The sequence below is a fragment of the Phasianus colchicus genome, chromosome 3, assembly GCF_987193195.1.
Source record: "Phasianus colchicus chromosome 3, bPhaCol1.hap1.1, whole genome shotgun sequence".
NCBI lineage: Eukaryota > Metazoa > Chordata > Aves > Galliformes > Phasianidae > Phasianus > Phasianus colchicus.
In genome coordinates, this window is record NC_143438.1 from 74085138 (window position 1) to 74107021 (window position 21884).

Genomic DNA, 21884 nt, shown 5'->3' on the forward strand with positions numbered 1-21884 from the left:
CAACACATGAAAAGGAAGAATTAGCCGTTGTTCCCTAGCTACTCGTGTAGCTTTCAACACCTTTCCTATGGTGTCTAGTATTGATAGGATATATAACTGTGAAAAGACGAGAAAATGCACTGAAGTGATCTAAGTAAACTATCATCTTGACATGTTTTTTCTAGCTATTGAAAACCTTTCCATATTGCAACTCATTCTGACAGTGAAACTGTAGAATTCCTCTGATTTAAGTACCATCTGGTTATGCTCAAAGCTTTAAAGCTATTATCTCAGCATAAAATTTCAGCATCCTATACTTTTTTCTTCGCCAAACTATCCATTTTTAAGCCACAAATATTTTTCCAGTCCTTTCAGATTTTATCTAAAAGTATATTTTAACAGTATTTAAATAGTTCTTAAACAATAACAATTTATCTTGATAGATGACATGCTGTGTTTTTTCATTTTATTTTAATTAGCCATTGTGGAACCAAATTCCCTTTTGTTTTACTCCTTTGAATATTGTTTAATTACAGTTATCATGCCAAATATCTTAAAGGTTATTTTACCAATACAGTTTCATTTAACGTAAGCCATGTGGAATCAATAGTCCTGTTTCCTAAAGTGAATGCTTGGAAAATCTTACATTCATATGTTAAGAGTACACATCCTTTCCTCATTAGTTGGAAAGTACAGGGATTTTGGCACAGGTTCTGTGTGGAAGCATTGTGCAGCTTTTATATGGATTTTGTTTTTAGCCTTTGATGACACTGTTTAGAATAGGAAGTATCTAATAAGTAAAGCATTTTGTCTAATGTGCTGCCAGTGTGTTTAATATATGCCTGGAGGTCTGAAACATTATCTTCTCCACTACAGTAATATGCATTTAATTCTCTGAAAGCAGAAGGTCGAACTTTTAAAAGGGACTCAAAGTACATTTTCAACTTAAATAATTTAAAACACATGGGATAGGGGACCAGAGTAATGTACAGTTGGTTTTTATGGTTTAATCATAATCATGTTAATGCACACCAGTAGCTAATTAAAGAAAACTTTTATTGTTCATTTTAAATGGGTTATGTAAAGAGTAAGAGAATTGATATAATACAGCCCAATGATAAATGTTACCATTGCATTTGCTAGCAGTGAGCTGATATTGCTGTTCCTGACATCTTTAAAGTATTGGCCCATTTATTCTACAGTAAAGCAAAAGTCTTTTTGGAGGAGTTATCCTGAGGGTCCTTGCCTCTCATGTGCTATCCCATTAGAGGAATAGCTAAATGATGCCCAGGTTTATTACTAGGCATATTTTTGGGTTAACTGTGTGACTTGGAAGAGAACTGAATGCTTACTGAGCAGAAATAGATGCAGAAAGTTCCAGTGGTACTTCTGCACCTTTATTGTGTAAACAGTAATGTTATTAAAGGCTGTCTTGCAAATCACTCCTCACTTGTTCCAACCTTTGTAATATATATGGTAAGAGAATAAATAAGTCAAAGTTTAATTGTGGAACTGGGTGGCATGGAAAATTGCAGTAGTATGTGATGCTTTTTGCATTTTGGGCGGTGGTTCACGTCTCAAGCTGATTAATACTGAGCAGAAGTTGCCATCTGACTGCTGTTCAGTGACCTGCATGAATTGACTCAGGGGCCTCAGTAAATTCTTTCAGTTGAGTGTCCACGTAGCAGGAAACACAGCAGTTGGGACCAATTAGCACCCTTGCAGTAGTCTTAGCGGAGTTGCTAAGATCTGAATGGGGACGGAGGCAGAGCTGCTTTTCTACCTTCCTTGAGGTGCTTCACACAGATGAGTGTATTTAATACATACTGACTTATAAAACAACACAGACAAAAGGAACTAGGTTTTTAGTGAAATACATTTGACCTAAAGAAGTGGGAAAATGCATTCAGAAAACAGGAAGCAATTCTCCTCAGAACTCTGCACTCTAAGGAGATTTTTTATAGTTTTGAACTGAAGGCTATGCATCAATTAAGTGCTGGGTGTAGTAGCACATGCTTCTACTTCTTTTCAGTCAGTTTTTCCATGGAATGACATAGCAACATCATTCCATAGCCATCCCTTCTGTCTTTTGCTGGCCCTGAATGCATGAGCAATGAAACCATCTATGTCATTTTGAAAGTACCATCAGTACAGGATATGGGCAAAACGCTTTATAGTTTACCAGACAGAGGGGCTGAGACATAAATAGTATAACTTTGCTAGCTTATCAGGAGGAGTCATGGTTCCTTTGCTTATAATGCAAGTAATTCGTTAGAATGGTCTCCAGATATTTTCACAGAGGCTGCATTAAAAGTGATACCACTTTTACAAGTCAGTGATATGAGTCTGTCATACAAATCAGCCGCAAGGAAGTTTATTGGTTATTTAAAAAATATGTACATGAGTGAATCTGAAAAGATTGTAACCAGAGCTGGCAAAAACCTTTTCAAAGAAAATCTCAGCTAGTTAAGGGTTCTGTTTTAGGATTTCCTCTGTAATACTTTTCTCCAGTATGGTCATGCCTTTAAAGAAAAAGGGGGAGGGTCTTTTTTGCCTTTGTTTCAGTAAGAACAATATAAAGAAACCCTTTAAAAAAGCAGTTTTTCTTTAGTGCCTCCAACCACCTAATTTCTACAGAGGGACCAAATTGCAGCAAGTACCTGGGTCCACAGTCTCTCCCAGTATTGTGTCCTCCTGTTGCTGTCAAAAAGAGTGTACCAGGTTGGATGGGCCATGAATCTGATTGATTAGGGCATTTCTTATGTTAACTTGTACTGTATGGAACAGAAATGTTTCTTCTGGGCGGCACAGATGGAAGTGCTGGTTATGCTGCACAAGCATAACCATGGGCGATACACATCTGCAAACTCCGTATGAATCACAGGAGTTGGCTTTACGTCATTGTTGTTATTACTATTATTAAATTTATGCGGTCTTTTTCTTTCCAAATAGTTTTGCGTATAGACTTCCTACCTTCTCTTCAAGTTCTTTGTAGGATTTCTGTTTATTTCAGTAGCAGAATTTGAAGTGAAGTGTTTGTAACTTGAAGCGCCTCCTTGTCTTGGGTCTCTTTTTCTTGCTATACTACCCTGTTCCTGGATAGTAAACCCTGCAGATTTGTTTTGTTTCACTGTAGTATTTCCTGCAACAGAAGGCTTTTTTTACTGTCTCTTCAGTGATGTATGTTTTCTTTTTGAAATATGTCGATATGCAATGATTTCTCATCTGAAACCCTGTGGATGTCACAGATGAGATCATGTACGCTGGGTGGGCCCTGCTAAGCTAAGAATCACACTCTGTTACAGGGGCAGTCTATAGATACTTCAACTTTGAAATTTTATATTTGGCAGCTGTCATTTTCATTTCTCTAAGAAAAATATTCTTTCTACAACATGATATTTACACTTTTCATCTTACAATTTCTATTTTGTCATTTTGTTGTTTTGTATTAGATTTATATTGCATTCTGTTTCTTACAATCACAGAAAAATGTTAGCACTCAAAACTAGAAAATACTTATGATGAGGCTTTTTATTTACAATGTATTCTTTTACAGAGATATGGATTAAGCCATAAATTTCTTGTAGAATCTTCAGAGTATAACAAATGAGTCTTTTGAAGAATGAAGTTTAGACCTAGAAATCATTATTCCTTTTATTTTTCCTTCGCATATTGTTTTGGCACTTCATCCGTTGAGAGTCATCATCTGATTGGAACAGACACCTGCTGTGTTTTCTTGAGTGATTACTGTGTTTAAGTTAACTTGGCAGATATTTTTTATAACTCTCTTTTTTGACATCGTGTTTATATAGCGATTGTTTGCTGCCACTGAAATGGAAACAGCTGGAATATGGATATCATAAGCTAATATAATATTTTCTTTTGAAGGTTTCCAAACAAGAGCAAAAAAAAATGGATGTATCAGATGGAGGAACGGTTGAGACTTCTTCCCGGTACAGTGGGGCACAGGACAGTGGAATTGGCAGTGACAGCGTTAAGATCAGAATTGTTCAGATTGAGCAGCATAGTGGCACCAGCCAGCACCGCATTGCCCAGCCCTCCCGCCAGTCATCCATTGTGAAGAACCTCAATTTCATCCCTTTTGACATTTTTGTTACAGCAAGTCGGATCTCCTTGATGACTTACTCATGCACTGCTTTACCTAAATTGAAATCACCACAAGATCAGAAAGATGGTGAGAAAATAAGCAAAAGCTCCTTGAACCTTCCAGAAGCAGGCTCAGGTAGCAGCCATGACACAAAGAGGCCCAGTCAGCCGTCTATTTCATCCGTCACAGCAGATGACCTTTTGAACAGCAGTGTTCCCCTGACTTCTGGAAGGAAAACAGGTCTTCTGTCACTGGAAACCCTGCATGCTTCCACAAGGTCCTCTGCTCGACAAGCCCTTGGTATAACTATCGTTCGGCAGCCTGGTCGCAGGGGCATGGGTGACATAGAGCTACAGCCATTTCTCTACCTGGTTGTATCACAGCCCTCTGTGCTCCTCAGCTGCCACCACAGAAAGCAGAAGATAGAAGTGTCGGTGTTTGATGCTGGGCTTAAGGGAGTAGCCTCAGACTACAAGTGTACAGGTAAGGTCATTGAACAGCCATTCCTGGCTATAAATGTCAAAGAAGTGGCACTCCACATTACTGGAATGGCAGAAGGGAAAACAACTGACAGACTTCTAGGACATCTTTACAAATTAATCAGTACATAGTTGTGTTTTAAGGATTATACAGCATAGCTGAATCACATTAAGTGTGTAAAACATTTGAAATTAATTAAGATCTGACCTTTTAGCAACCAGCTCTTCCTGCTCCTCAGTATTACTTTCTCAGCACTGGATTGTCATAGGGATTGTCACATTACTCTATCTCCTTGTTTTATTCTAAGGACAGAAGAGTTGTAAACCAAGGAGATTTCGTGAAAAGCATTTCTTATGGCTGAATATCGCAATATTTGCCCATATAAGCATACTGATAAAATTTAAAGAAAAGCATTAGAGAAGTACCTGGTAAAAATCTTTTTCACTCTGGTGCGGATTTCTGAGGAGAGAAATGAAATCATTGCAGTTCATTTGTCTGACAGCCAGTACAGAGAATAAGAATTTAATGAGATATATGATTACTTTGCAGACTGTTGTCAAATAAATAAATCAATCAAAACTGTTCTTGAGGATGCAGGGACCTGATCTGAGAAGGCAGCTGGGGAATATGGCTTATTACAAATAAAATGGCCAAAGTTCTGTCCATTCTGCTCCTACAATTAACTTTCAGTGTGTTTTCTTTAATACCTTTGTATGTAGGGGAACATTTATGTATTAAAAAAAAAAAAAAGGCTCTGGTCACAAGCTAAGATAATGCCTTCCTAGAAACTGAAAGTGAATCAGAGAGGACAGAAGCATGCTGTAAAGATGGCAGCTTGAGAGCACCTAAGTTACCAGTTAGACCTGAAGAGGTTTCCCTGGACAGCCAAGAATTAGCCCTGCAGGGTTCTTACTCTTTTCTTTAGATTTTTGTCTGTCAGTCAAAGGTAAAATTGTGTAGAGGTGGGAATTAGGCATTATGTGGAGACAGAAGTTCTGTTCTCATCCTGCTGCTTTTGTGGGCAGTAATAAATACCTTACTCGTGTACCAGACAGAATCCTGTGCTTTCTGCCAAAGGATTATGGCTTTTTTAAAAAGAGTTTGAGAAGGTGGATGCCAAAGTTCCAGTGCCTAAAAACACCATCCTAAATTTATTAATAAGTGAATAAAACTAATCCACACTTAAACACAACTAAACAGATAGTATAAAGTTTTTATTGTCTCTGGTTTAGGAAGACCTGCTGTGTTTGTGGTTGCATCATTCAGGATTTAATGTTGTCTTTGCACTGTTGCAACATGAATTTTTGGAATTTTCTATTTTTACTTTCTAGCGTTCTTATTAGAGGGAAAATGGCAATTAGCTGTATCTTTATATATATGTATGTATGTATGTACATTGGTGTACCATGTATATTGCATAGCATGCAATGCAACATCCGGAGCCCTTTACTGCATTTTCTAAGTCACTGTAGTCAATTTCATCAATCTCCCCAGTTTTTCATGGCGTTGTGACTGCTGACTGTTGTGTCTGAAAGAGATGCATCATCCTGATGAAGAATGCAATGAAGTATATTTTATAAATTAAGATGACTCTGGGTTGAAGTAAAAATATATATTGTTTGTTATAAAGTTTTATTGGAAATTCAGTGGGGGTGATTTCTCATTACTTATACAGTTTAACTTACATAGCTAAATGGTAATAGACTTATGTAGATTATATACGCTAAAATACGCTAATAAAAACTGCGACATTTCAAATCATATTCTCTGCATATATAAACACCATATATGCTGCATACGAATATTTTAGTTCATCTGCACTGGATTCAGGTCTTAGGAAGTACTGTGCTATAATTTCTCAGGCTTTTTAGAAAAAACTACATTTCTAAAACAATCCTCTTAAATCTTGCATGGCAGAAACAAATATGTAGGTGGCTCTGAAAATATTTATTTTTATGGGAACTACAACAGATACGAAGAGCACAATAGCACTACTTGTTAGAGCAAGTTCTCAGCTACAAAATATGATTTTTCAACATAGTCACCACCAGCAGCTGTGCATTTTTGCTAGCAGTGAAGAGGCTGCATGCCACGCTCGTGAAAATCTGCACCTAGGGAGGTGACTCGCTGTCACTGCTGCTGCAGTGCATCACCCACCACCTCCCTGTGCTCAGATTCACTGTTGGTCTCCATAAATATTCATCAGTGAATGTCAATGGGTGCCATTTTTCTGCGTGGAGGAATTCAATGATGCACCTTTGCTCCAATACACACTTCCATGTCAGACGCCATTTTGTCAGACTGCCTCTCTGCTGCCATCTGTCACACAGCAACACCACGTAACATAATATTGGGAAAGTTCAGCCTCTACTGCCATACCAACATCTGCTTCTGACAGCGTGGGCCAACATGACAAAACAGGAGAAATTACTTTCAGAGCAATCCTCATACAAGATAGTATTGTGAAATAGGGAAGGTGTTACTTTTTGATGGCTCCAAAGGTAACTTTGGGTTAAAGATAAGCTAATCACAGTTTAGACCTTGTTATGGTTCTTATCCTTTACATTAATGTGTGTTTAAAAATTCATTGTTCACCTGTAAGTCAACACAGAATATGTTCCTTATGAAAGTCTATCTCATGAGTTTTTGAATAAAATAGGGAAATTATCCTGTAAAACTGCGCCAGCATGAATTCTGTAGAGAATAATAGTTAATCCTGGCCTAGAGACAAAATGAATTTTGCGATAATTTACTACTTTGAACATGTGCAGAAATCAGGTTTTTAATACTGTTACAAAGCCACGTAAGTTTTACCTGGGATAAGGGTTTTGTTCTTGTTTTAGGAAGAATTCAAGTTAATAAAGCTTGAGGACTTTTACATTGTTGTCACTGTTAGATGTGAGAGAGTATTGCACAGCAGCTATAATACCGAGCCGTATCCAAAGAGCTTGGCTCCTCTGTTTGCTAGCTGTGGTGATTTCTTTGCATGTCCTGAAAGATGAAAGAAATAAGAATATATTAAGAAAACAGGAGGAAACAGAATATTTAAAAGTTAAGTACTGTTAGAGTGTCAATTAGCAGTTACACATTTCCAGCAGGCCAGTGTGTGGATTCGGGAGAGTTTGCCTGCCTTGGAGTTAAAGACTAGTGGCCATGCTTTCAATTTCCTCAGTATTTCCCTCAAACCATGTCCACTTGCAAGGCACTTTGTAGGAGGGGAAAGCTTATTAGGTTATTATGTTAGTTCAGTTTTAGTATGGATGTGCTAAGCTGTTTCATTTGTGTTTTAAATTATTTCTGTACTTGCACAGCTTGATTGCAATTATATTACTTAGTGCCCGGTATAGGAACTTCAAATCAAAGTAAATAAATTAATGGGATAAATATTAAACCCTTAATAAATGTTACTAAAATGACCAGTTGTTCCCTGAGATGTCTTCCAAGATCATGTAGAAGTAGCCTAAAAGATACTATAAAACAACATTTTTTATTCATTGCTCATCCTACGTTTAAAAACTGGCATCTGCTAACTGTTAGTTTTTGCTTACAGAGTTGGCCATTTCTACTTAAATAAAAATGGGTGCAATTGTTTTTAATGTAACCTCATAAGCTTCTTTTACAAATATTTTCTTAAACTTTTATTTGCTTTGTTTCAGGTAATGTAATCCAGATACAAAATTGCCTCATTTCCTGAGCATTGTGCTCTGGGCATTCTTGAAAAATCTTTTTTCTATTTGTTTGTTTGTTTATTTTCAAAGAGGAGATTGTGCTTCTTACTCATTTTAAAGGAGGGAAATTTCCAAATAGATGTGTTATGCATGGAATTTCTTCAACTTCCTCCAGTGAAGCATTTGCAAAGAAATAGCCATTGTGAGGCCATCCAAAAATATTCTTTTTTTATTATTTTTTTTTAGCACCCACGCCTTTGATGGCAGGGGGTCCATGAAGAGCAGATGCAGTAGCTAAGACCACATGTAACCTTTGATCTAATGGAAAGCTCAGGCAGAATGGAGAGAAGTGCGGGTTGGAACTGGCAGGAAGTCTGATTCACTGCTTCTCTGTCAGCTTGTGCTTCCTACAAGGCAGACAAGGATATAAGACTGTTCCCTAGCCCAGCACTGAGGGAGTTCTGCTGGAATGTCACCTGTTCCCCCCCGAGTATATTTAGTGACCAGTACATCTGCATCCATGGCTGTACGGGTGTGCAGCCCTAGCAGTAAAGATGAGCTGGCTTAGGAGTGTGCATTCCTTGTAATACTGTAAATGCTAATTTTTTAACTCCCTGACACAGCATTTGTGAGTATGCTAACTGAAATGTTTTCCCATTATGTTTTCTAAATTCCAATGGAAACCATTTTAAAAATAAGACCAAGCATCCCAGTCTGGAGTTGGAAATACAGAGGAGATTGCAGCATCATACTGGCTTGCAAAATTGACTGCAGACCAAACTATGATTCATCCATTGAAATAAAAACCCGTTGCAGACCTCCTTTGGCCTGGGTGAGGTTCCAGCTGGAGGGGCCGAGTAGCCATCCGGCACACAGCTCGGTAGCCCAGTCCCCTGCTGGGAATTGCTGAGGCCCAGTTAAGGTCTGCCCCAGGCTTTGCCCCCATGATGTCCTGGCTGCCAAGAACCACATTTTGTGACATGAAAATCTTCAAGATCTGAAATTTCTCCTGTCTCCCTTCCTCCTTTCCTCCTTGATCTCCCATCTCTTCAGAAGTTTGGGTTTTGTTGTCTGCTACTAACATGAGGAGGAAGTATCAGAAGTTGTAAATTCAAAGTAAGTTCAGATACTTCATAAACTGTTAATTTCAGAGGGGAGACCTGGAACTTAGCAGGACTAAAAATGGCTTGGAATGTTTGGTGGATTCAAAAATAACCAGAGATATTTTTTTCGTTCTAATAATAATAATAATAATAAAGGATAACAATGTGGAAGTATTCAAGGCCTCACAGCTTCTCGGTCTTAGAGATTTTAAATCACAGACTTGGTTGTCAATCTATGATTGTTGTCTCACCATTTTTCTTTTGCTGCCACAGACAAATTTTTCACATTGCCCAGAGGATAGAATTTCTGGCCATGTTCACCACTCTTCACTTTTCAAGCCTTTCTTTTCTCTCCCTTGGCTTGCTGTGGAGTAATTCTAGCCTCTCCTTTTGCTTATATATGCATCCCTTGGGCTTTCTCCAGCATTTTGTTCGTACAAATAACTGCAAATTTAAGTGTTGATTTTTGGGAGAATCATAGAAAATGGAAATGGAAATGACCTATTATAATACATTATTCAGACCAGTTCCCTGCTGATGCATAATTGTTCCCTATTGTATATTTCATAGTGTTCTGTCAAGTGTATTTTTAAACATTTTCAACATTTCCATCATTTCCTTGAGGGAGAAGAGTCCTTTTTCTCTCAGAACAGGAATGCCGTACTGTTCAGCCTAAATTTTCTCCTTTTTTTTCATTGTTGCCCTTCTGGCAATTTCTCTGACCTGTGGCATGGGAATTTATTTATTTATATTGTTTTATTCTTTTCCTGATTCTTAATCCTGTGAAAAATTATATGCTGTTTTCTTAGAAGATCATTTTTTTTTTCAACGTACATATATTTTACTCTTTTGACCTCCAGCATAAATGAATTTTCCTGCCCAGATACACTGGGGAGCTCATCTTCGTAACTCCCTTCATATTTTTGAGATAAGCACCTACATAGTTGGTTTTGAAACCTCTGGAATTTAGCTTTCTCCTCATGCTAACTATAAAAACTTCTTTATTGATTCATTTCTGATATATCTGGATGTGTAGTCAAGTCTGGACCCAGGTCCAAATTAACCATGCCTTTTGACTGGCCCCTCAGGATCATTGGCACAGAGGCCAAACCATAGATCTGTAGAATCATCAGGGTTGGAAGAGACCGCTAAGATCATCTAGTCCAAACATGCAATTATTCTGCTTCCATAATTATCTCAGTGTCAGCATACGATGGTTCCACTTGAACTAAGCAAAATTGAACTTAGACTAATTCTGCATGTCGAGGTGTCTTTGTGCTGTGTAAGTTCTGTGGGTCTATTTTGACTGTTTATATGCCCCAGGTACTGAAGAGGTGATAGTGCTGCACTCCTTGGGACATGACAGAGCGAAGTAATCTTTGGAGAGTCCCAAGGCTCCTTTAATTTTTCATTCTCTGCTTACTTGATGCAATTCCCAGCACCCTGGGGGCTGTGTTTGTATAACTAATGTATTATGTCATGCAAAGATTTTCTGCTATGTAAGTTTTTTTTCATTAGTAATATTTTCATCTTTAAACAGCTAGAACTGTGAAATGATTATTAGCTATTCTATAACATGCCTTAAGATAATAGGAATACCTGTAAGTGTATACAGTAAAAGCAATGTTTGACTGAATTTGCTGGAATTTCTTAAAAGTTAGTGTTTGATCCAGGTTGCTATAGGAAGTATGGCACAATATCTTTAGAAATAAAAGAAATGGTGTATTTTAATATTTTCCCCTGCATTAGTATACCTAAAGGTTTATACAGATATTTCTGAAGGAACAATTAAAATGATTTAGTGATTGATGGGCATTTCACAATGTAATTTTTGCAATGCTTTATAACATATGTCAGGAAAAATATTTTTAAAGTGTACTTCAGTGGTACAGATTCCTTTTATTACTATTTTCAGTATCCTAGGCAAACACTAGACAGGAAAAAAGATATTCCCTAAAGCAATTGCTATAGAAAACAGAGTGTGCCTTAACATTCTGGTTAGTGTAATTAAAGAAAAGGACTAAGAACCATAAAAATGTAGAAATTCACATGGAAAATATACAATTCTGTTGTACGCAGTGACAGCTCTTAAATAACTGTTGAGAGCTGACTTCATAAATGTATAGTGGGAATAGAGGGAAGGGAAAGGCTGTAATGTATATGCCATGCAGTACAAATATTGCTGTGAAGTCATTGCCTGAAAATTGATCAAATAAAAACAGAAGAATGTGCTAACTTTTGATCTTTTCCATATAGATCTAAAGTCATGATCAATTGGTTTCAGTAGGTTCTTTGAAATCACATAAGGGTTCATATGTGCCAAGTTTTATATAAATCACATGATAAGATCAAGAAATACAAATTCCAAAGCTGACTTTATATACCCAGTCCACATATGACTGTGATACCACCATACCATATGTTGACTCTAGTAGTGGGTGTGTAAACACTGTTCTTAAAAGGAATGCATTTGGTAAAACTGAGTTAAATAAAACAATTCTAACAATTTTTAATTGTCTGAAAGTTGGAGAGATGAGTTTTCGTCAAGATGCCTCTTAAATCTTTATGAGTGGGAGAGACATTTGACAACTTAAGTAGCAGTCTTGAAACTAAAGAACAATTGAGTATTTAGAACACATAGTGTCAGAATTCAAAACTATACAAACAAAGGTCGCAAATCGCTGAAGATTAAAAAGGCTACCACTGTTTTTGCCATATGTTATATGCAGAAAGTAAAAGAATAGTATTGGGAGGAAATTAATTTTCATATACTTTTGTGACATTATATGCTGATCATAGGACTTCCATTCAAGGTGGTATACAGGAATAGCTGCTGATTTTAAAAGCTAAACATACTGTGTCAGTGAATCTTGGAAGAGAGTGGTATATCTGCTTTGTTATTGTGCTCTGTCCTGAACATCTAGTAGCATTCTGGTCTTTTGATCTTTATAATTTATCTTTCTGTTACTCTGTTCTCTTTTAGATAATGGTAATACAGTCCAGAAATAGCAATTTCTGATTATCAATTCTCTTCCAAATACTACTGCTAACAAAAACTATAACTGAGTATTTTTAAAAGATGTCTTGGGATGAGTGATATCTTTTAGTCTTCATTTTTTCAGATTTTCTATATTTTGTGTGATATTGAATTTGCTTTCTTGCACACGTTATATACATGCACTAGCTATCTGTAGGCACAAATACTTTGTATTATAGTATTAGGTATTTTATGTCCTGTATATATATACTTTAAACTTTTTTGTTTTACATAATTTTGTATGTAGCATTTTCTTGTGTGTCATATTCCTAGAATGTCATTAATGAGTATGATCATTATCACCTGTAGATCCTGGAAAGACTCTACCAGAAGCTCTGGATTATTGCAAGATTTGGTTGCAGACAGTAGCAGGAGAGGTTGATGCTAAAAGTGGTATTCCACCTTCTCTTATCACAGTACAAATTAAAGACTTCCTTAACGGGCCAGGTAAGCATTGCACTTTAATCTTTTTTTTTTTCTAATGTAATCCCTTTATAGATATGCACATGTAGACACAGATTAGATCAGAAAAAATGTTGTATTTCTTGTTGATGATTATGAAATTTTCTGCCAGCAATCACCCTGAAGCTAAAGTTGAGGAATGGTCAGTCCTGGGCCACTTGTAGATTTAAGGCCTGATTATTTTCTTTTCAAGGTAACTGCAGAAATTTTACTCCTCTAGAAGCCTGAGTTTGGCATATTTCCAATTAAATGAAAGCAACCTGCTTCTAGCCCTAGAAGAACTGAGTTTCTAAAATTTATTGAAGTGTGTTTATAAAAGCTGAATTTTAAATTGTTTCTGGAGATTTTTAAGATCCGCCTCCTCTTGACTGTTCTTTGGAATCTGGATACCTGGCATTACAAATTCATATCATCTACAATGTTAACACTGTAAAGTTGAGAAAAAGAAATACATTATGTTTATTTAATACAGAATATAATTGATGTAGTATTACAGTTTATTAGAATTTACTTTAAAAGGCATAACATGAAATCTCACTCCTGAGGAATCACAAATTCCTGCAAATTCAAGTATTTTATGCACTATCTACTTTGTGAATTATATTTATAACTACATTACTATATAGAATATGATTAAGGTTATATTAAATGTTAGAAAATATACTTACATTTACCTGTACCATCATAATTAACTTCTCTTATGCATACTTACTATTATTTACTGAATTGCGTAACTTTTTTCCTAAATCTGCTCAGTTTACTCAGCTCTCACTATGAGCATTTAATTTAGTGAACAACCCATAAGCAAGGGGTTTTTCTATTCATTCAGACTATGCTCATACAGTCTACCACATTATCTACACTATTTAAATTTAACTCTGTATCAAGATTACCACTATGTTGCTTATTGCTTTAGGATCTGAGTGCTACAGAAATGTTCATTTAGCTGCACAGCTGTCCTATGAGTGACGGAGCACTATGCTCTCACCATTTTACAGAAGGTAACTGAAGTGCAGGGAAATCCAAGTTTTTTTCATTGCACGCTAAAGTTACCAATTTAAAATGGAGAATTTTGTTTTTCCAACGTACCTAAAAAATACAGGAATTGAGGTCTAGGAACTATAGTTCCTTTTGTCTTTGTGTGGAATAGTAATCATTTCTGCATGTCAGACCCCAAGATGTCAAACTGAGCAACCAGAGAGTGAGAGATGATTAACATTTACCTGGTGATTATGAATACTGTTGTTAAGTAATGTGTAAATCTATTTTTTGTATGCATACAGGTAGAAGTCTCAATGAAAGAGTAAAGTTTGTGAACAACCTCACATTACCACTTTTCTCATTTTCTGTAATGTCTTTAAAGCATTCCTTTAAGACTACATTTTAAAAGCACCTGTCAGTGCAGAGTTGTTGATACATGAATCCGTTTTGTGGTTCATTAATAGGATTTTGAACCTTCAGGACAACTGAATGTTTTGCTGCCAGATGAAGTAAGGGACTAATGATAGTAATAGTAGGTTTTATGACCAGCATAAGAAGGGAAGAAATACCTACTGTCAGGGAGGTTTATAGAACTCTGATGAGATCAGAGGAATGTTGGAAATCAGATTTTCTGAGCTCCACTGGAAAGCCAAAAGGAAAATGTATTCTCTCTTGACACTACAGTCTTTTGGTCACTGTTGCCAGGTGGGTTTTCTTGTATCCTCCTTGATATTCCTTTTTTTTCTTTTTTTTTTTCTTTTGTGTGTGTGTGTGTGTGTGTACCCTACTCATCTTTCCCTTCATCTCTGGCAAATTCCTGTATTCCCAGATCCCTTGTCTTTCCACTACACTTTTTCTTTAGGTTCTCATTTTAGTTGCCTGGCTCAGGCTTATATTTAATTTATTATACACCTTAAGTTGTTTCCCTGCCACACTCCTGTCAGTAGGACAGCTAAGTTGGAAAGTCAGGAAGTTGGTACCAGCTTGCAAATTATGCATTCATGAGTGGTCTCAGTTCATACCCCAGTCTCAATAATTAGGCCAGATCCTGAATCAGTGTTAAATCTCTCCCTTCCATGGTATTTGGCTAAGCAGGGAAGTGAAAGAAAAAAAAAAAAAAAAAGCATAAATTAATGCATCATAAAATCCAGACTATTTATTCTTGCAAAGCAAATAAAACCTCAGAGCTTTCATCCAGGGTTTCTTCTTAGCCAAAAGACACTGTTTTTATCATCTGTTTCCTACTAATTGGAACTATCATTAAGCATGACTCAACAGCAATTACGCTGAATTTTAATAAAGTGTTTTATCCATGTAATGTAGTAAAACAGCTCTGCATTCATCTGCAGATTTTTCTTTTTTCTCTTGTTGCCACAACTCTTCAAATAAGGTAACCTTTACCAAGAACAGTTCCATTATTAGTAGTGAAAGACACTTTCCTCATGTGATTGCATCAGAGTAGCAAATGAGAAGTAGTTAGGAAAGCTTGACAGCTCCTCAGCAGACTACTGGAAGACAAGTTGCTAATTCTACTGTGGGAACAAGTAGTCTAACCACAGCTTCTTCTAGGATGAGAAAGCTTGGCCTACCAAGCAAAAGCATGGATCTGGAGAAGGTGTCTACATCACCAGGTCCTAACTAAGCCTGTAGTTTGTTAAGGACGGGAGCCACAGCAAAACAAATTTATTATGATGTCTCCTGTCATAAATAGCTGAATTGATTAAATAAATACACTACTGAAGTATGCTTATGTTGGTCACTGCTGCCAGATTCGTTTTCTTTTATCCTCCTTGTTTCTCCAATTTTTTGGTGTACAAATACTCTCATGCCTAAAATGCTTAGGGATTTTTTTTTTTTTTTTTAAACATTTGGCAGATAATGGTACTAATCAGTTTATATTTTAAGGACAGATTGTGTATTTTCGTGTTCGTTTATGTATGTGCATTTCATAAATCCAGTGAGGAAATTTTTAAAACGCATTGGAGGCAATATGTGCTAGCAGTGACTAGCAATTAGGCACCACTGATAGGCTTTTGAGCGTGTTCTTGAAATCTATGTCTATGCAGCCAGAAGTCTAGATGTGGCAGCTTTTTGGTATAGCTTTTAAGTGTCCGGAGTTCAGCTGCTCAATTGCAGTGCCATATTTCTTAAGAAATACTTTGTTGGCATGCTGAAGTTGTATTTCAGATAGAGCAGTAAAACACGCCAATGTTTAATGATGGCAAGAACCTAGCATACAAGCAGTTAAAAGAAAAACAAAAAAAAATGCAACTGGTTCCCAGTGTTTGCTGTCCTAGGTAAAAATTGTTCTTCTTGTAAATAGTTTGTCAGCTGAAGTAGATAAGTAGATAGTGTTCCCCAGAAAAATTGTATACTTTCACCACACAGGAAACCAGGTTGTCAGCCTGTATTAAGTTAGAGATCAAAAAACTACAAGTAGCTAAACTTGGAAACCACTAATTAAATGAGAATAACAGGATACGTTAATGCACTTCTTGCCACATGAGTTGATTATTTCGTACATTTTTGGCAACTAAAGAAAAATGATATTTCTTCCAGATCTAAGGTAATAGGATCCAAGGAGAAATAAGCATTCATCATCAGGCCTGTGGGAACAGACCTCAACCCTAACCCCACGATGCATTAAAGGACTATTCTTTCTCTTTCTACAGTAACTGATTATTTAGAATTTTTTAAATTCCATCTACATCAGTTTACATGACCTTCTCTCTTTTATATTCAATCTGTTACTGGATTGTACTTTTAATTCTTGTCTAATACATGTAAGTGAACAATTTGTTGCTTTAGCATTAGGTATTAGTCATTAGGTGGGGAACACATACAATCATCTTGTTTTAATAGTTTTTTAAAATTTATTATCTTTACCCACTAATCCTTTCTGTAGATTTTTTTTTTCAATGAACTGCACTTTCCTAGCTGCAAAAGCTGTCTTTCTGATGTTTTCTTCCTGCCTGTAAGGGATAGAAAGCATCTCAGTAGTTTGTGAAGTGCAGCTTCATACAAAGTGCCTTAAAACACACATGCGAAATGCAAGTTTTATGCCAGAGTCTTCTTCCCCCAGTATTTTCTTGGGAAGAAGCTAAGGTGAATGTGAAATAACAAAGATCCTTGATATTTTGCCTTTGGAAATCATTTCTACAGAACAAGCTGTCTGGTAAAATTAAGCAGTTTCCTATTCAGTGATAAAATACGATCGTGGTGGGGGCTGTCCCTGCCCATCTCCCCAGCACTGTGTGGGGAGCAGCAGGCCTTGCCTTAGGCGTGACATGTCCCACTCTCTCCAGCTTTTCCCTACCTTCCAAAGGCAACAGTTGTATCCATTAGCAAGGTCAGTGGTTTGGAGAAACCTGGAAAATAGCAGCTACCAGAAACCCACTCGAACAATATCTCCAGCAGGTGATAGATTAGTTGGAACAAATTGGAACCATTGCACTTCAGCAATCCTGGTTTCTTTCAAGCTGTTTTAAAAATGTCGTCATTTTAATACACAATATCAGCCCTGCGGAGCAGTCCACAGCAGGTTAATTTGAATCATATGATGTATCACTACCCTCAGCTGACATGAGCCCCGTTCCATGTGTGAAGCCATAATAAATCCATTCCCAACCGAGGCAAATTCCCTGTGAGAAGGTGAACTAATCCAGGCCTCACACTGGCATGTTAGCCCTCCGTAATTGAAAGCAGGGCCACCTGTTCCCAGCACAGTTAGCCTATAGAGAGAAAATTAGCATTAGATCAGATACTTAATATATTGAAAAATCATTCATACTGCTTGCAAGTTCAGCTGTGGGCTGCTTAACATGACATCATATATAAACCTAGGAATGTGCCCACTTGATCCCAGTTTAACAGTTTTGTTAACCATGGTGTTTGTTAACTTTGAAATGAGAATTTTTTGATTTAATGAGAGCTGACACGTGAGAAGGGGAACTGGCCAGGGTGCAGACTTTTCTAATTAACTCTGGGTCATTTGCAAAACTTTTGAGCTTTCTAGTAGATTTTTTTTTCCTTTTCTCTTTTACAAACAAGTTTTTAAAGCACTGACACTGTAGCCATGAAATGATATTTATTTGATTAAGGGGGCAAGCAGAAATATTCCAAACAGGTGTACCGGCCTGTAGGTGTTGCCTTGTTTGTAACACATCTATTGTCTGTAATATCAGTGTAGTAATGCGTAAAATTACCCAAGTACTTTTCTAACAGTAGTGGCTGCAACATTTATTTTCAATAAAATTTAGTTTGTTAAATTTCTTAGTACTGAAATGGAAACTACACACCAAAGCCACGTGGATAAGTTTGAAAATATTTTCTTGGTAGCTTTTACAGTATACTGGCATTCTTTTAAAACTTGCCCTTCTTTTTTTTCTTCACAAAGATCATAATACAGATGTATTGTTCAGCAGCTAAATCAGATAATATTCAGTATTTATGGATTATTTTTCACAAATGTGGTCTTCAACAATGTATTTTTTCTTTCTGTGCTTCAGCTTCTCTGGCTCTCTGCTGAGAGAGTTAATGTTTCTCTTAGCTAGGGTTTTCTTTTCATGGTAGTGCCTCCAAGTGCCCACTGTATGTGTTGGCCTCACCACACAACCCCTGACATGCTTCTGTGATGTATTTTGTTGTTATATGGCCATTTCATTTCAGTCAGTGTCCTGTAAAAAGTAGTAACTTTTCACCTTTTGTCAGTATTGTCTTTGGTCTTCAAGTCCTACAACAATTTATTTTGGTTTAATTGTGACAATTTTAAAAAATAATAATATTAGAGCATTCTGAGCCTTGTCTGAGATCTCAAACCCGGGCAATGGTTAAAGCTGTTAATGTCACCTTTGTATAATGTCAGGGGTGCGCTGAGTCATGGAAGCAGGAGTTGCTGCCACAGGGAAACACTTGGATTGACTTTATTAAGCTCCCTGATGGTTCCTGTTTGCTGTATTGGCCATAGAGAGCTTCTTTTGCAGGGCTGCAGCATGAAAACTGCGGTAGATATGAGTACTGAGGAATGACTACCAACTTCTTCCAGACTAATTGGCATCTGTCTCACAGAAGCAGAACACAAGATGGGCTGCAGATGGCCTCTGAAGCCTTGTCTCAAGTTTCTTTCTTCATTTTCCTTGATTCAAATTGGGAGTGATGCATTAAAAGATAAAAACAATTCTTTCGGATTCTTCTTGCTTTTCAATTTCTTTTAATTTGTCTCTCTTTTGATGCCTAACCAGGGACAATTGAGAATAACACAACTAGTCTTTTCTTTACAAGTCTCCCATTTTCCATTTTTCTTTTAAATAAATTTAATACTTGCAATTCATCCATTTCCCTGTTATTGAAGGGCCACCCTGGCTCCAAATCAGAATCAGGACTCAAGTCTACCTTTACCTTCCTCAGATTTGTTCTATTAGACTTCTTACATCAGGATTGGTGGCTCCCAGAGAAAAGGATATTATGGGTGGTAAAATGTTTCATGCCTGATGTCTGCTCCTGTCCTGTTTAGAACTAGGAATTCAATTGTCCTGAGTTAAAGGCAAATTGTTTCTTCTGTGTTTTATATTCTTTTGTGTTTCACAGCCTTCATGGGTTAAAGGACAGAAAGAAATGTGTCCATCCAGAGAGAGAAAGATCTGGTCCTTTCCATGTTAGCTGTGAGAAATGAAAGATCCGTTGCAGAATGTGGTGTACAAGAAGTCAAAGATTCTTGAGAAAAGCATTATTTTTCTCTCATAGTTCAACATCTCTCATAGTCTGTGAATAGATACTAGTCTTATAAATAGAGCTTGTAAATAATTTTCATAAAGTTTACTGATTTTTTGGACTAAGAGAATCCTATGGTAGTTTATTAGTTATAGAAATATTAGCCTGGTGAACATTAGGTTGTGGTATATATTGGAATAAGCCTGCTGAGTTCAATAAGAGCTGTTACTGACCTAAAGCAACTTACTGGGAGCTCTGTTATTTTTGTATTGCTTATTCATCTTTAGCTCACCAAATAAAAAGTCCTTTTGAGTAATATCATTATCCCAAGTTCACAGAATAAAATTTTATCTTCACAATACAAATCTGAATGTTACGGAGAACAAGGGTAAAATACTCGTAACCCAGATTTTTTTTTTATCTGAAGCTATAAGTAATAAAATGACAAAGAAAGAAATTGTTTCAGACAGGAATTTCTGTGCACTGCTTATAAGTTTTCTTTTATAGATGTTATGATTTTGTTCAAACAGGCCATATTGAATCCATTGGGTTTTTTGTAATAGATTTCAAAATACATAATAAATGTAAGTAATATGATGACTAATGGGTCAAGTGAAGTTGGAACTTTTTAAATGAGAAAATAGCTGGAAACCGTTTTCAGGAAACCATTCCAGTTGATTTTCGGTCCCCCACAAGGTGTACATTAACATAAACTCCGTAGAATCGCCTCTGGGACCTGAATTCCCTCTCTGATTTCATTATTGCAATGTGATTCTTTTCCTTTTGCTGTTAAGTCATCTCCTGGTGTGGTGGGAGCATATAATAAGTGTAATTTATTTATATTTATCTAATCTCCTTTTAACTCACTAGTTATTTCATCATTCTGTTTCCTAGTAGCTGTTCAGAAAGTTGTGAAGGGTAATTAGAAACTAATAATTGACAGACATGGATTTACTTCATAGTCTAAAGAGATGTAGTGAAGAAATTGCAAGCAAGGAAGAAAAAATCAAATTCTGCAGTCAAATGCTACACTCCAATAAATACTTTGCTTTGATATTATCTAGCTCAGCTTTGTTAAAATGTAATCAGAAATAACTCACTTGAACACAGTGTCTTTACAGATCCAGTAATTCCCTTATTTATTTGCTGGAAAAAGGTAACAGCCTTAACAAAATAACAGCTACTATGCCTTAAATCTAAAGCATCAGTCTGTGATTGTGGTAGGTAGTCACTGATGGGCAGAGAACTGTAGCAATGTAACTGAGGAGTTAAAGGAGGCTTTCAGCTACTTTATTCTCTGTTCAGATTCTGATATAATTTTGGGGTGATTTGAAGTGCTGTTTGAATTATGAGAACCCATGTTTTCCTACCGGCATGGAATGTGCGGTGTGCTTCCCAAGGTGTTTAACATCAGCTAAAAATTCTGTTATCTCTGCATTTTACACCCTGGGATTTTTTTTCCAGCTGCATGGAAGGTGACCTTTTACATGGTAACATCTCTTTTTAGCCCATTTTGGATAGCTGGAGAAACTGCTGAACATCCATCTTCATCAACTGCTATAAATAACTCTTCATATTTCACCAGTTTTCACTGTTGCTGTCCATCACTTAGATATGTTTTTCTTAGAGGGAATGTTAAAGTTTCTTTTAAAGTGCTAAGTATAAATTGCAGAACAGGACAAAGACTAAAAACATGTTGATTACACAATTGGATTTCTATTTTTTTAATGTTTTACTTAAAATGCCAAAGAATCTCCTTACATAATCTTCCCCCAGTTGTAAAAATAACCTATGTCATTATGAGATAGTTAAAATATTTGCAGTGAAGGTTCCAAAGTTACATTTTCTGCAGTTACGCTCCTTGGCTGCCACCCCTTTCTGTCGGGGCTGATTCACTGTAAAATAATAACTTAATACAAACCCTTGTCAAGTTATCAGTCACGACAGCATTTTTGCTGCGTGACACGTGTGGTTTCCAAGCAGAAAGCTGGGAAGCCATTTGCATTTCTGGTGTTCTGGTATCAATTTTTTTACTGCTTTTTTGGAGGAGTGCTTTGTTTGTAAAAGTGAGTAACAGCTCTGATTAAACATAGGTACATCCCAGCACAGAGCTCCACCAGCCCCATGGCTTCTCTGCCCTGCCCTAACAAAACCCATGGGGAACTGAAGCCCTCACATTCAGCTGCTCTTCGGGTCTTTTTCGGTCATTTTATTCTCCAGCATTAGCTTGACAGCCGCCCTACCAACTTAGGTCTAAGTAGTGTTCAGATGTTAGGATTTTTTTTTTTTTTTTTTTTTTTTGTCTTTCTGGTTCCACCACCATAGGAAAACATTAGCACTAAAACATACCTTTGACC

At 36.7% G+C, this 21884-nt stretch overlaps 1 protein-coding gene across 8 annotated transcripts in view; it reads left to right on the plus strand.

Annotated features, from left to right (window-relative positions):
- VPS13B (vacuolar protein sorting 13 homolog B) overlaps window positions 1-21884 on the plus strand; it is a 410907-nt gene that overhangs the window by 292531 nt on the left and 96492 nt on the right. For all 8 annotated transcript variants that reach the window (XM_090137834.1, XM_031591056.2, XM_090137833.1 and 5 more), the window contains 2 exons: window positions 3868-4570; window positions 12685-12822. In XM_090137834.1, coding sequence (XP_089993960.1) covers window positions 3868-4570; window positions 12685-12822 — 841 coding nt within the window. The remainder of the gene's footprint in view (window positions 1-3867; window positions 4571-12684; window positions 12823-21884) is intronic.